Source organism: Salvelinus sp. IW2-2015, unplaced genomic scaffold, assembly GCF_002910315.2.
Source record: "Salvelinus sp. IW2-2015 unplaced genomic scaffold, ASM291031v2 Un_scaffold776, whole genome shotgun sequence".
NCBI classification, from domain to species: Eukaryota; Metazoa; Chordata; class Actinopteri; order Salmoniformes; family Salmonidae; genus Salvelinus; species Salvelinus sp. IW2-2015.
Genome location: NW_019942609.1, coordinates 10,705 through 23,507, shown reverse-complemented (window position 1 = coordinate 23,507; position 12,803 = coordinate 10,705). Strand labels below are relative to the sequence as shown.

At 50.2% G+C, this 12,803-nt stretch overlaps 1 protein-coding gene across 1 annotated transcript in view; it reads right to left on the bottom strand.

The window, feature by feature from the left end:
• Positions 1–7,109: 7,109 nt before the first annotated feature.
• Positions 7,110–12,803, bottom strand: part of LOC112068868 (immunoglobulin superfamily containing leucine-rich repeat protein 2-like) — a 13,894-nt gene continuing 8,200 nt past the window's right edge. The window contains exon 2 of the mRNA XM_024136088.2: positions 7,110–8,458. Within this exon, the coding sequence (XP_023991856.1) occupies positions 7,161–8,458 (1,298 nt within the window). The 3' untranslated portion in view covers positions 7,110–7,160. The remainder of the gene's footprint in view (positions 8,459–12,803) is intronic.

Genomic DNA, 12,803 nt, shown 5'->3' with positions numbered 1-12,803 from the left:
CCATCCTATCCTATCTATCCTATCTATCCCATCCTATCCTATCTATCCCATCCTATCTATCCAATCCTATCCATCCTATCTATCCCATCCTATCCTATCTATCCCATCCTATCCTATCTATCCCATCCTATCCTATCTATCCCATCCTATCTATCCCATCCTATCCATCATATCTATCCCATCCTATCCATCCTATCTATCCCATCCTAACCTATCTATCCCATCCTATCCTATCTATCCCATCCCATCCCATCCTATCTATCCCATCCTATACTATCCTATCTATCCTATCTATCCCTTCCCATCTATCCTATCATATCCTATCTATCTTATATATCATATCCTATCTATCCTATCCAAAAATGTACAATTCTTGAAATATTGATTCCAAATGTTTGATTTTCAGAGTAATATAATGAGGTTACAGCCAAGTTGAAAATCATTCTAAAGGTGTGTCCCCTCATACCTGTAAAGACTGCTAAAGAATCCAGTCCTTTTGTCCTCAGAAATATAATTACTTCCCTCTCCTCTCATTTTAGAATCCAGAATCCATCATCGTCATTTTCAGATTTACAGGCTGGCTACTCTCTGAGAATGTTAATCAATGAATGCAACAAAAATTGAGGAAGTACACCAGCACTGTGAAATAWWWWTMTTTTTTTTTTTTTACAGTGATTGATTGATAGCATAGGGATGACTCCCCACAATATCACCCTGTACTGTTCAGAGCAGAATACAGTTTATGGAGGTACCACAAAACTGGAACAAAATGTTTTACACTGCCTATTTGAATGCCTGATTGACTTATATGGAGGACCAAACCTGCCATAATTACAAATAAATTAAGACATCCATAAAAGCACACATAAATAGATAAATGAATCCCACTTTCATTCATCTAAATTATGATAATGAAGCGTTAGTCAATCAAATGTACGTGGGTGGTATCATACACACCGTTGGTCGATCGATATCACGGTGCGCGTTGCTCGATCACATTTCCCTGCAACGTTTAATTCAATGGAAACCTCACTGTACTGAACAACCAGTTGAAAAACAGTGTGATTATAATGGCCCAGAGGGCGATTGTCTATGTTGTGCTGCACAAATTTTGTGACAATGGTCACACCCGTATTGATCAGGCCACACACACCAAAAGGGGTGCAAACAAATCAAAGGCTGCTGAAGAACGATGCGCACCATTTTCGTAAAAACGTGTCGTTCAGTTCAAACCATCACGCAACATTGTAAACGTTGAACCTAACTCAGCAGCACTACCAAGTCTACGGCTCACCTGATTGCAGCCATACTACTTGCCAGAAGACCTGGGCTACTGTCTACCTAGTTTGATTGTTTACATTTTGGACCATCAGAGCCAGGAAAATGCAATCGAGCAATGCTCTGTGACATTGACCAACCAATGTTGTGTTACCACCCAGCGATGTTTGATTGACACCCCCTCATTATCATATTGGAGGAAGAAATACATAAATAAATAAATGTATAAATAATATAAGTGAATGAAAGTGTGAATAATTAGATAATAGTTAGATAAATCATTTTATACATATATATATATAGAGAAAAGTTTATTTATTTTTGTCAGCATTTTGCTATTTCCTTGTTCAGTTATTTATTTATGTGTGAATTTATTTATTTATTCATTTATTTACTTATGTTTGCATATATTTGTTCATTTATTTATTTATAATTATTGCAGGTTTGGTCCTTCATAGACTGACAGCTGTGTAGAGCTCAACTACACTATATATACAAAAGTATGTGGACACCCCTTCGAATTAGCGGATTCGGCTATTTCAACCACATCCGTTGCTGACAGGTGTATAAAATCGAGCACACAGCCAGGCAATCTCCATAGACAAACACTGGCAGTAGAATGGCCTTACTGAAGAGCTCAGTAACATTCAACTTGGCACCGTCATAGGATGCCACCTTTCCAACAAGTCAGTTCGTCAAATTTCTGCCCTGTTAGTGCTGCCCCGGTCAACTGTAAGTGCTGTTAATGTGAAGTGGAAACGTCTAGGAGCAACAACGGCTCAGCTAAGTGGTAGACCACACAAGCTCACAGAACGTGACCACCAAGTGCTGAAGCACATAGCGCGTGGAAATTGTCTGTCCTCGGTTGCAATAATCACTTCCGAGTTCTAAATTGCCTCTGGAAGCAACATCAGCACAAGAACTGTTCGTCGGGAGCTTCATGAAATGGGTTTCCATGGCCGAGCAGCCGCACACAAGCCTAAGATCATCATGCACAATGCCAAGCGTTGGCTGGAGTGATCTTAAGCTCGCCACCATTGGATTCTGAAGCAGTGAAAACGCGTTCGCTGGCGTGATGAATCACGCTTCACCATCTGGCAGTCCGACGGACGAATGCATAGTGTCAACTGTAAAGTTTGGTGGAGGAGGAGTAATGGTCTGGGGCTGTTTTACATGGTTCGTGCTAGGGCCTCAGAATCAGACCAGAGCAATGTGGCTGGCTCACTCAATATAGTTGCTGGTCCACCCACCATGGAATGGGTAATGTCCGTTGTAATGATTTTAATTCTATGGTTCTAATTCCAGTCATTCTAATTGTATGTTTCAGACCTCTCTGAGAACTGGATGGAGAGAGGGCAGCTCCACTCCAGCCCTGGGTGATTGTCTGAGTACCTGGTAACCCAATGCTATAATTACTACCTCCCACGGTGGGTGAAATCAGAGCCTGGTACCATGATTCTCTGACTCTCTGACTCACTGGTTCTCTGGTACCATGGTTCTCTGGCTGACTGGCTGGTGAGGAAAGACTTCAGGTGAGGAGAGATTTCAGGTAGCTGACTGAGAAAGGTCTGGCCTGGGTCCTGGGCTGCTGTTGGGACAGAGAGAGGCTGAGAGGCCAAGGGAAGGGTTTCTCGTGTCAATTAACTTGTGAAATTCCTGGATTACTCATTACATTAATAGTCCAATTTAATAAGCAAATATGATAGTTTAAAAAAGGTTAAATATTTATGCTGCAGTAGTTTATGTGTCGGGGGCTAGTGTCAGTCTGTTATATCTGGAGTATTTCTCCTGTCTTATCCGGTGTCCTGTGTGAATTTAAGTATGCTCTCTCTAATTCTCTCTCTTTTTCTCTTTCTCTCTTTTTTTCTTTCTTTCTCTCTCTTGGAGGACCTGAGCCCTAGGACCATGCCTCAGGACTACCTCGCCTGATGACTCCTTGCTGTCCCCAGTCCACCTGGCCGTGCTGCTGCTCCAGTTTCAACTGTTCTGACTGCGGCTATGAAACCCTGACTTGTTCACCGGACGTGCTACCTGTCCCGCACCTGCTGTTTTCAATTCTCTAGATACAGCAGGAGCGGTAGAGATGATCGGTAAACTGACATTTACTCCTGAGGTGCTGACCTGTTACACCCTCGAAAACCACTATGATCATTATTATTTGACCCTGCTGGTCATTTATGAACATTTGAACATCTTGGCCATGTTCTGTTATAATCGCCACCCGGCACAGCCACAAAAGGACTGGCCACCCCTCATAGCCTGGTTCCTCTCTAGGTTTCCTCCTAGGTTTTGGCCTTTTCTAGGGTGTTTTTCCTAGCCATCGTGCTTCTACACCTGCATTGCTTGCTGTTTGGGGTTTTAGGCTGGGTTTCTGTACAGCACTTTGAGATATCAGCTGATGTAAGAAGGGCTTTATAAACACATTTGATTGATTAAAGAGATACTCCGGTATTTTGTGTACTTTTTAGCCAGTAGCTCTGAAAGTAGAACTCACGAGCCAAAAATGGTCCCCGATTATTGAGTACTCCATCACATATGTGCACCACGTCATTGCGCTCTCTCTCTCTCTGTTGAGTCCACTGAGCCGTTGGACCTGCCCAGCAACGTCATTGGATAACGCTGGGCAGGACTCTTGCTGGCTGTCGCTCAAATGCGAGGGGCTGAAGCTCATTGACTAGAATTCAAATTGTTAGGGGGCTGGGCCACGTGGGGGGAAATGTAGGTAAAAATGGCGCCGGCACAGAGAAAACAATCCCTTCAAACTAGGTGGCTAATTGAGGTAAGACAGTAATTCTGCTCARAGATTCTGCATAGAACTACACAGACACATCCAGCCCAAAGCAGGAGGTTGAAAAAATACTTTGTGACAGAATGGGCAGCGCCACTGAGGCCATCTCCATTGTAAAGTAGTTCATTTTCTTCTTCTTCATTGGCATTGATTGCTCCCAAGTCATAGGAATCCCCACCCAGTTGACTACTTTAAAATGGTGGAAGCCCTCCGTGTCCATGCTAAAATGGGTTAAATCCATCATGAGTCCTCTATATATCTTTTAATGTGAATATTTAGCTTTCCGTCTTACCACCTTGAACGACCTCAAGAGACATGAAAGGAGCATTTATTTTTTTATCCCAGATAACAAATATGCATTTCAGACAAAGTACAAAATGGACAGATACGATGTTTGACAATCTGAACATACAGAAATGAAGAAAACAAAATGATGTGCCTTTAGCAAGAAGTGGTCACCTACAGTTTATTCAACTATCTGACATTGTAACAGTGTAAGAACAATGTAAAAATGTAACTAACCTCTCTTTCCCAGACATACACACTTAGACAGTAATCCTTTTTGTACATTACATTGTTGTTGTTGTTGATTATCTTGCAACAGTCATTTTAAGTGTCGATGTTTATGTCACATTCATCAGGAGAAGATGTTGCGTACGGTAGTTATCTTGCAACAGTGTTCTTTGTGGCATCCCATGTTGTATAGAACACAATACAGTACGTCTGAGTGTCTTAGTGTTAACTGAATGTGGTAGAACTTAGGATGAGTCTCTCGTGATGTGGTGGTGTGGTGGTGGTGTGGTGGTGGGGTGGTGGTTGTGGTGGGTGGTGGTGGTGGTGGTGGTGGGTGGTGTGTGGTGTGTGGGTGGGTTGGTGGGTGGTGGTGGTGTGGTGGTGGTGGTGTTGGTGGTGGTGGTGTGGTGTGGTGTGTGGTGTGGGGTGGTGGTGGTGTGTGTGTTGGTGGTGTGGTTGTGGGGTGGTGTGTGGTGGTGGGGTGGTGGTGTGTGGTGGTGTGGGGTGGTGTGTGGGTGGTGTGGTGTGTGGTGGTGGTGGTGGTGTGTGTGGTGTTTGGGTGGTGGTGGTGTGTTGGTGGGGTGGTGGTGTGTTGGTGGGTGTGGTGGGGTGGTGTGGTGGGTGGTGGTGTGTGGTGGTGTGGTGGTGTGTTGGTGGTGTGGTGGTGGTGTGGTGGTGGTGTGGTGTTGGTGGTGTGGTGTTGGTGTGTGGTGGTGTGTGGTGTGGTGTGTGTGGTGTGGTGTGTGTGGTGGTGTGTGTGTGTGGTGGTGTGTGGTGGTGTGTGGTGTGTGGTGGTGTGGTGGTGGTGGTGGTGTGGTGGTGTGGTGGTGTGGTGGTGGTGGGTGGTGGTGGGGTGGTGTGGTGGGGTTGGTGGGTGGTGTGGTGGTGTGTGGTGTGGTGTTGTGTGGGTGGTGTGTGGTGTGTGTGTGGTGGTGGTGGTGGTGGTGGTGTGGTGTGTGTGTGGTGTGTGTGTGGTGTTGGTGGTGTGTGTGGTGGTGTGTGGGTGGTGTGTGGTGTTGGTGGTGGTGTGTGGTGGTGGTGTGGTGATGTGTGGTGTGGTGTGGTGATGTGTGGGGTGTGGTGTGGTGTGTGGGTGGTGTGGTGGTGTGGTGGTGTGGGTGTGATGTGGTGTGTGTGGTGGTGTGGTGATGTGGTGATGGTGTGGTGGTGTGTGTGTGTGGGTGGTGTGGTGATGTGTGGTGTGTTGGTGTGGTGGTGGTGTGTGTGGTGGTGGTGTGGTGATGTTGTGTGTGGTGTGGTGGTGATGTGTGGTGTGTGGTGTGTGGTGTGGTGATGTGGTGATGTGTGGTGGTGTGTGGTGGTGTGGTGTGGTGATGTGTGTGTGGTGTTGGTGATGTGTGGTTGTTGTGGTGGTGTGTGGTGTGGTGGTGGTGGTGGGTGTGTGGTGGTGTGGTGTGTGGTGGGGTGGTGGGGTGTGTGTGTGGTGTGGTGGTGTTGGTGGTGTGTGTGGTGTGGTGGTGTGTGTGGGGTGGTGTGTGGTGATGTGTGTGTGGTGTGGTGGGGTGGTTGTGGTGTGGTGTGTGGTGTGTGTTGTGTGGTGGTGTGGTGATGTGTGGTGGTGTGGTGTGGTTGGTTATGTGATGTGGTGTGTGTTGGTGTGGTGGTGTGGTGTGGTGTGGTGTGTGGTGTGGTGGTGTGTGGTGTGGTGGTGTGTGGTGGTGTGGTGTGTGGTGGTGTGGTGGTGTGTTGGTGTGTGTGGTGGTGTGGTGGTGGTTTTGGTGTGGTGGTGTGGTGTGGTGTGGTGTGGTGATGTGGTGGTGTTGTGGTGTGGTGGTGGTTGTGGTGATTGTGGTGGTGTGTGTGTGTGGTGTGTGGTGTGGTGGTGTGGGGTTTGATGGTGTGGTGGTGTGGTGGTGGTGTGGGTTGTGGTGGTGTGTGGTGTGGTGGTGTGTGGTGGTTGTGGTGGTGTGGTGGTGGTGTGTGGTGTGGTGTGTGGTGTGGTGGTATTGGTGGTGTGGTTGGTGGGTGGTGGGTGGTGGTGTGTGGTGTGGTGGTGGTGGTGTGGTGGGTGGTGTGGTGGTGTGTGGGGTGGTGGTGGTGTGGTGTGGTGGTGGTGTGTGGTGGTGGTGGTGTGGTGGTGTGGTGGTGGGTGGCGTGGTGGTGGTGTGGTGTGGTGTGGTGGTGTTGGGTTGGTGGGTGTGGTGGTGTGGTTGGTGGTGTGGTGATGTGTGGTGTGGTGTGGTGGTGGTGTGTGTTGTGGTGGTGTGGTGGTGGTGGGTGGTGTGTGGTGGTGTGTGGTGGTGGTGTGGTGGTGGTGTGGTGGTGGTGTGGTGTTGGTGGTGTGTGGTGTATGTTTTGGTCACACTGGAGCTCAGGGTGATGTCATTGTCAGTCCCATTCTGGAGATCTCAAGGTGACCTCACTTCCTGTCATATGATTGTGATTGATAATTCAGTGTTCCGACCACATCTCTGTGGAACATTCAACACTCTGTCTCTCTCTTCTCTGACACACACAACACACACACACACACACACACACACACACACACACACACACACACCACACACACACACCAGTCATGAGAGACACACTCCTTCTAGCGAACCTATGTCCGTTCTCACGACAGGTCAACACTCTCGTACTCTGCGTGGTCTGATGCGGGGTTCGAGGCCTGATCCGAGGCGTAGTCCGGGGCGTGATCTGAGTCGTCCAGGTCCATCCCTGGCACCAGACTGTAGTATTCAGTGGACTGGGTCATATAAGCCTTCTCCCTGTCTGCCGAGTCCTTCATCACCTCCGTCACACTCACTGCATCCAACTCTGCTTGTCCGCCCAGGCCCAGCTCGGGGCCCTCTGTCTGGGAGGAGGACCCAGGAGAGGGAGGGGAGTTGGGGAGGGAGTGAGAGAGGGACTCCACAGATTCTACTTTAATCTCCACCTCCTCATAGATGTCCCTGGTGGAGCCCAGGAGGGTGGAGGAGGGTCGTAGGAGGAGCTGGTTCTTCAACATCTCCTTCCTGCTGCTGTCCCCCGCCGTGGGGAAGTTACACCCTCCTCCGCCTGCTGGGGGCTTGGATCGGTGGTGGTGTTGGTGACCGTTGGGTGAATGGGAGTGGGAGGCCTTCTTCTTGGAGGAGCCGAAGGCCGGCTTCTCCTTCGTCTTCCTCTTCCTCCCACAGCACCAGCAGAGGACAAGGCCGAGGAGGATGAGGAGGGGCAGGAGGATGAAAAGTGCCGTGAGCCCTGGTGGGCGGCAGACGTCACCAGGCGCCACCGACCACACGAGCCGCCCAGCCAGGCTCCGAGGAGATGCGCAGGTGATGTTACCCACGATGCCCTGCAGGCTGGTGTTGTTGTCGTTGTTGTCCAGCTCCTCCACCAGGGAGCAAGAGCAGTCCCAGGGGTTGTCCAGCAGTTCCAGCCTCTCCAGACCCCGCAGAGACAGCACAGAGACGGGGAGAGAACGGAGGAGGTTGCCCCTGAGATCCAGCTCCTGGAGGCCGTCAGATCCCTTGAGGAAATCCTCAGGCAGCTCCCTCAGCTGGTTCATGCCCAGCTCCAGCACCTTCAGGCTGGGTAGATCTGACAGAAAGTCAGCTGGGATGGAGGTCAGTCTGTTGTGACCCAGATAGACCTCTTGGAGAGGAGAGAGTGTGGTCTCTGTATCCTCCAGGTCGATCTGAGTGATGGTACAGTGAGACAGGTCCAGGAGCTGTAGTCTGTTCCTGTTGGTGAGCATGGCCCAGCGAACATGGCCGAACGTGGAGCCGGAGTAGTTCAGACAGCAGGCCTCAGCGGGTAGGACAGAGGGAAACTGGGCCAAAATGGTGGCTCCTGGACACTGACATCCCTCTGAGTCGATGGTCATCACAGGGAGAGTACACAGCAACAGCAGAGCCCACTGAGAGAACATCTCTGGAGAGAGAGAGAGAGAGAGAGAGAGAGAGAGAGAGAGAGAGAGAGAGAGAGAGAGAGAGAGAGAGAGAGAGAGAGAGAGAGAGAGAGAGAGAGATATAGTCATTATACAGGTAGTGTACAGCCTTTATTACTGACAGTCACAGCCTCGCAGGTGACAGACAGGTCTTTTCTCTCTACAGCTCAGTGGAATCAAATACAACCAGGGTTATAAAGCAAAGGTGGGCAATCTTCCACTCTGTTCAGTCTCTCTGTTATAGAACCAGTCAGCCAGTCAGCCAGTCAGCCAGTCAGCCAGCCCAGTCAGCCAGTCAGCCAGTCAGTCTGCTGGGCTGTTGGGGAGTTCCTCTCTTCTATTCCTGTTCTATTGTTGTTGAGGAAGTGTGACGTCATATCCACACACGGATACAGGCTTTCTCTCTGTCTTTCTGCCAGCCACACACGGATACAGGCTTTCTTCTCTGTCTTTCTGCCAGCCACACACAGATACAGGCTTTCTCTCTGTCTCTCTGCCAGCCACACACAGATACAGGCTGTCTCTCTGTCTTTCTGCAGCCACACACAGATACAGGCTGTCTTTCTGCCAGCCACACACAGATACAGGCTGTCTCTCTGCCAGCCACACACAGATACAGGCTTTCTCTCTGTCTTTCGCCAGCCACACACAGATACAGGCTTTCTCTCTGTCTCTCTGCCAGCCACACACAGATACAGGCTGTCTCTCTGGCTTTCTGCCAGCCACACACAATTACAGGCTTTTCTCTGTCTCTCTGCCAGCCAACACGGATACAGGCTGTCTTTCTGCCAGCCACACACAGATACAGGCTTTCTCTCTGTCTCTCTGCAGCCACACACAGATACAGGCTGTCTCTCTGGCTCTCTGCAGCCACACACAGATACAGGCTGTCTCTCTGGCTCTCTGCCACCACACACAGATACAGGCTTTCTCTCTCTCTGCCAGCCAACACACAGATACAGGCTGTCTTTTCTGCCAGCACACACAGATACAGGCTGTCTCTCTGGCTCTCTGCCAGCACACACAGATACAGGCTGTCTCTCTGGCTCTCTGCAGCCACACACAGATACAGGCTGTCCTCTTGCCAGCCACACCAGATACAGGCTGTCTCTCTGCCAGCCACACACAAATACAGGCTTTCTCTCTGGCTTTCTGCCAGCACACAACAGATACAGGCTTTCTCTCTGGCTCTCTGCAGCACACACAAATACAGGCTGTCTTTCTGCAGCCACACACAGATACAGGCTTTCTCTCTGCCAGCCACACAGATACAGGCTGTCTCTCTGCCAGCCACACACAAATACAGGCTTTTCTCTCTGGCTCTCTGCAGCCACACACAGATACAGGCTTTCTCTCTGGCTCTCTGCAGCCACACACAGATAACAGGCTTTCTCTCTGTCTTTCTGCCAGCCACACACAGATACAGGCTTTCTCTCTGTCTCTCTCGCAACCACACACAGATACAGGCTTTCTCTCTGTCTCTCTGCAACCACACACAGATACAGGCTTCTCTTCTGTCTCTCTGCCAACCACACACAGATACAGGCTTTCTCTCTGTCTCTCTGCGCCAACACAGATACAGGCTTCTCTCTGCAGCCAACAGATACAGGCTTTCTCTCTCTGTCTTTCTGCCAGCCACACACAGATACAGGCTGTCTTTCTGCCAGCCACACAGATACAGGCTTTCTCTCTGTCTCTCTGCCAGCCACACACAGATACAGGCTGTCTCTCTGGCTTTCTGCCAGCCACACACAGATACAGGCTTTCTCTCTGGCTCTCTGCCAGCCACACACAAATACAGGCTGTCTTTCTGCCAGCCACACACAGATACAGGCTTTCTCTCTGTCTCTCTGCCAGCCACACACAGATACAGGCTTTCTCTCTCTGTCTTTCTGCCAGCCACACACAGATACAGGCTGTCTTTCTGCCAGCCACACAAGATACAGGCTTTCTCTTGGCTCTCTGCCAGCCACACACAAATACAGGCTTTCTCTCTGGCTTTCTGCCAGCCACACACAGATACAGGCTTTCTCTCTGGCTCTCTGCAGCCACCACAAATACAGGCTTGTCTTTCTGCCAGCCACACACAGATACAGGCTTTCTCTCTGCCGCCACACCAGATACAGGCTGTCTCTCTGCCAGCCACACACAAATACAGGCTTTCTCTCTGCTCTCTGCCAGCCACACACAGATACAGGCTTTCTCTCTGGCTCTTGCCAGCCAACACAGATACAGGCTTTCTCTCTGTCTTTCTGCCAGCCACACACAGATACAGGCTTTCTCTCTTCTCTCTGCCACCCACACACAGATACAGGCTTTCTCTCTGTCTCTCTGCCAACCACACACAGATACAGGCTTTCTCTCTGTCTCTCTGCCAACCACACACAGATACAGGCTTTCTCTCTGTCTCTCTGCCAGCCACACACAGATACAGGCTTTCTTCTCTGCAGCCACACAGCATACAGGCTTTCTCTCTCTGTCTTTCTGCCAGCCACACACAGATACAGGCTGTCTTTCTGCCAGCCACACACAGATACAGGCTTTCTCTCTGTCTTCTGCCAGCCACACACAGATACAGGCTGTCTCTCTGGCTTCTGCCAGCCACACACAGATACAGGCTTTCTCTGGTTCTGCCGCACACACAAATACAGCTGTCTTTCTGCAGCCACACACAGATACAGGCTTTCTCTCTTGTCTCTCTGCCAGCCACACACAGATACAGGCTTTCTCTCTCTGTCTTTCTGCCAGCCACACACAGATACAGGCTGTCTTTCTGCCAGCCACACACAGATACAGGCTTTCTCTGGCTCTCTGCCAGCCACACAGATACAGGCTTTCTCTCTGTCTCTCTGCCAGCCACACACAGATACAGGCTGTTCTCTGGCTTTCTGCCAGCCACACACAGATACAGGCTTTCTCTCTGGCTCTCTGCCAGCCACACACAAATACAGGCTGTCTTTTCTGCCAGCCACACACAGATACAGGCTTTCTCTCTGCCAGCCACACCAGATACAGGCTGTCTCTCTGCCAGCCCCACACAAATACAGGCTTTCTCTCTGGCTCTCTGCCAGCCACACACAGATACAGGCTTTCTCTCTGGCTCTCTGCCAGCCACACACAGATACAGGCTTTCTCTCTGTCTTTCTGCCAGCCACACACAGATACAGGCTTTCTCTCTGTCTCTCTGCCAACCACACACAGATACAGGCTTTCTCTCTGTCTCTCTGCCAACCACACACAGATACAGGCTTTCCTCTCTGTCTCTCTGCCAACACACACAGATACAGGCTTTCTCTCTGTCTTCTGCCAGCCACACACAGATACAGGCTTTCTCTCTGCCAGCCACACAAGATACAGGCTTTCTCTCTCTGTTTTTCTGCCAGCCCACACCAGATACAGGCTGTCTTTCTGCCAGCCACACACAGATACAGGCTTTCTCTCTGTCTCTCTGCCAGCCACACACAGATACAGGCTGTCTCTCTGGCTTTCTGCCAGCCACACACAGATACAGCGCTTTCTCTCTGTCTCTCTGCCAGCCACACACAGATACAGGCTTTCTCTCTCTGTCTTTCTGCCAGCCACACACAGATACAGGCTGTCTTTCTGCCAGCACACACAGATACAGGCTTTCTCTCTGGCTCTCTGCAGCCACACACAGATACAGGCTTTCTCTCTGTCTCTCTGCCAGCCACACACAGATACAGGCTGTCTCTCTGGCTTTCTGCCAGCCACACACAGATACAGGCTTTCTCTCTGGCTCTCTGCCAGCCACACACAAATAAAGGCTGTCTTTCTGCCAGCCACACAGATACAGGCTTTCTCTCTGTCTCTCTGCCAGCACACCAGATACAGGCTGTCTTTCTGCCAGCCACACACAGATACAGGCTGTCTCTCTGGCTCTTGCCAGCACACACAGATACAGGCTTTCTCTCTGTCTCTCTGCCAGCCACACACAGATACAGGCTGTCTCTCTGGCTTTCCTGCCAGCCACACACAGATACAGGCTGTCTCTCTGGCTCTCTGCCAGCCACACACAGATACAGGCTTTCTCTCTGTCTCTCTGCCAGCCACACACAGATACAGGCTGTCTCTCTGGCTCTCTGCCAGCCACACACAGATACAGGCTGTCTCTCTGTCTTTCTGCCAGCCACACACAGATACAGGCTGTCTTTCTGCCAGCCACACACAGATACAGGCTGTCTTTCTGCCAGCCACACACAGATACAGGCTTTCTCTCTCTGTCTTTCTGCCAGCCACACACAGAATACAGGCTTTCTCTCTCTGTCTTTCTGCCAGCCACACAAATATACAGGTTTCCTACCCTCTGTT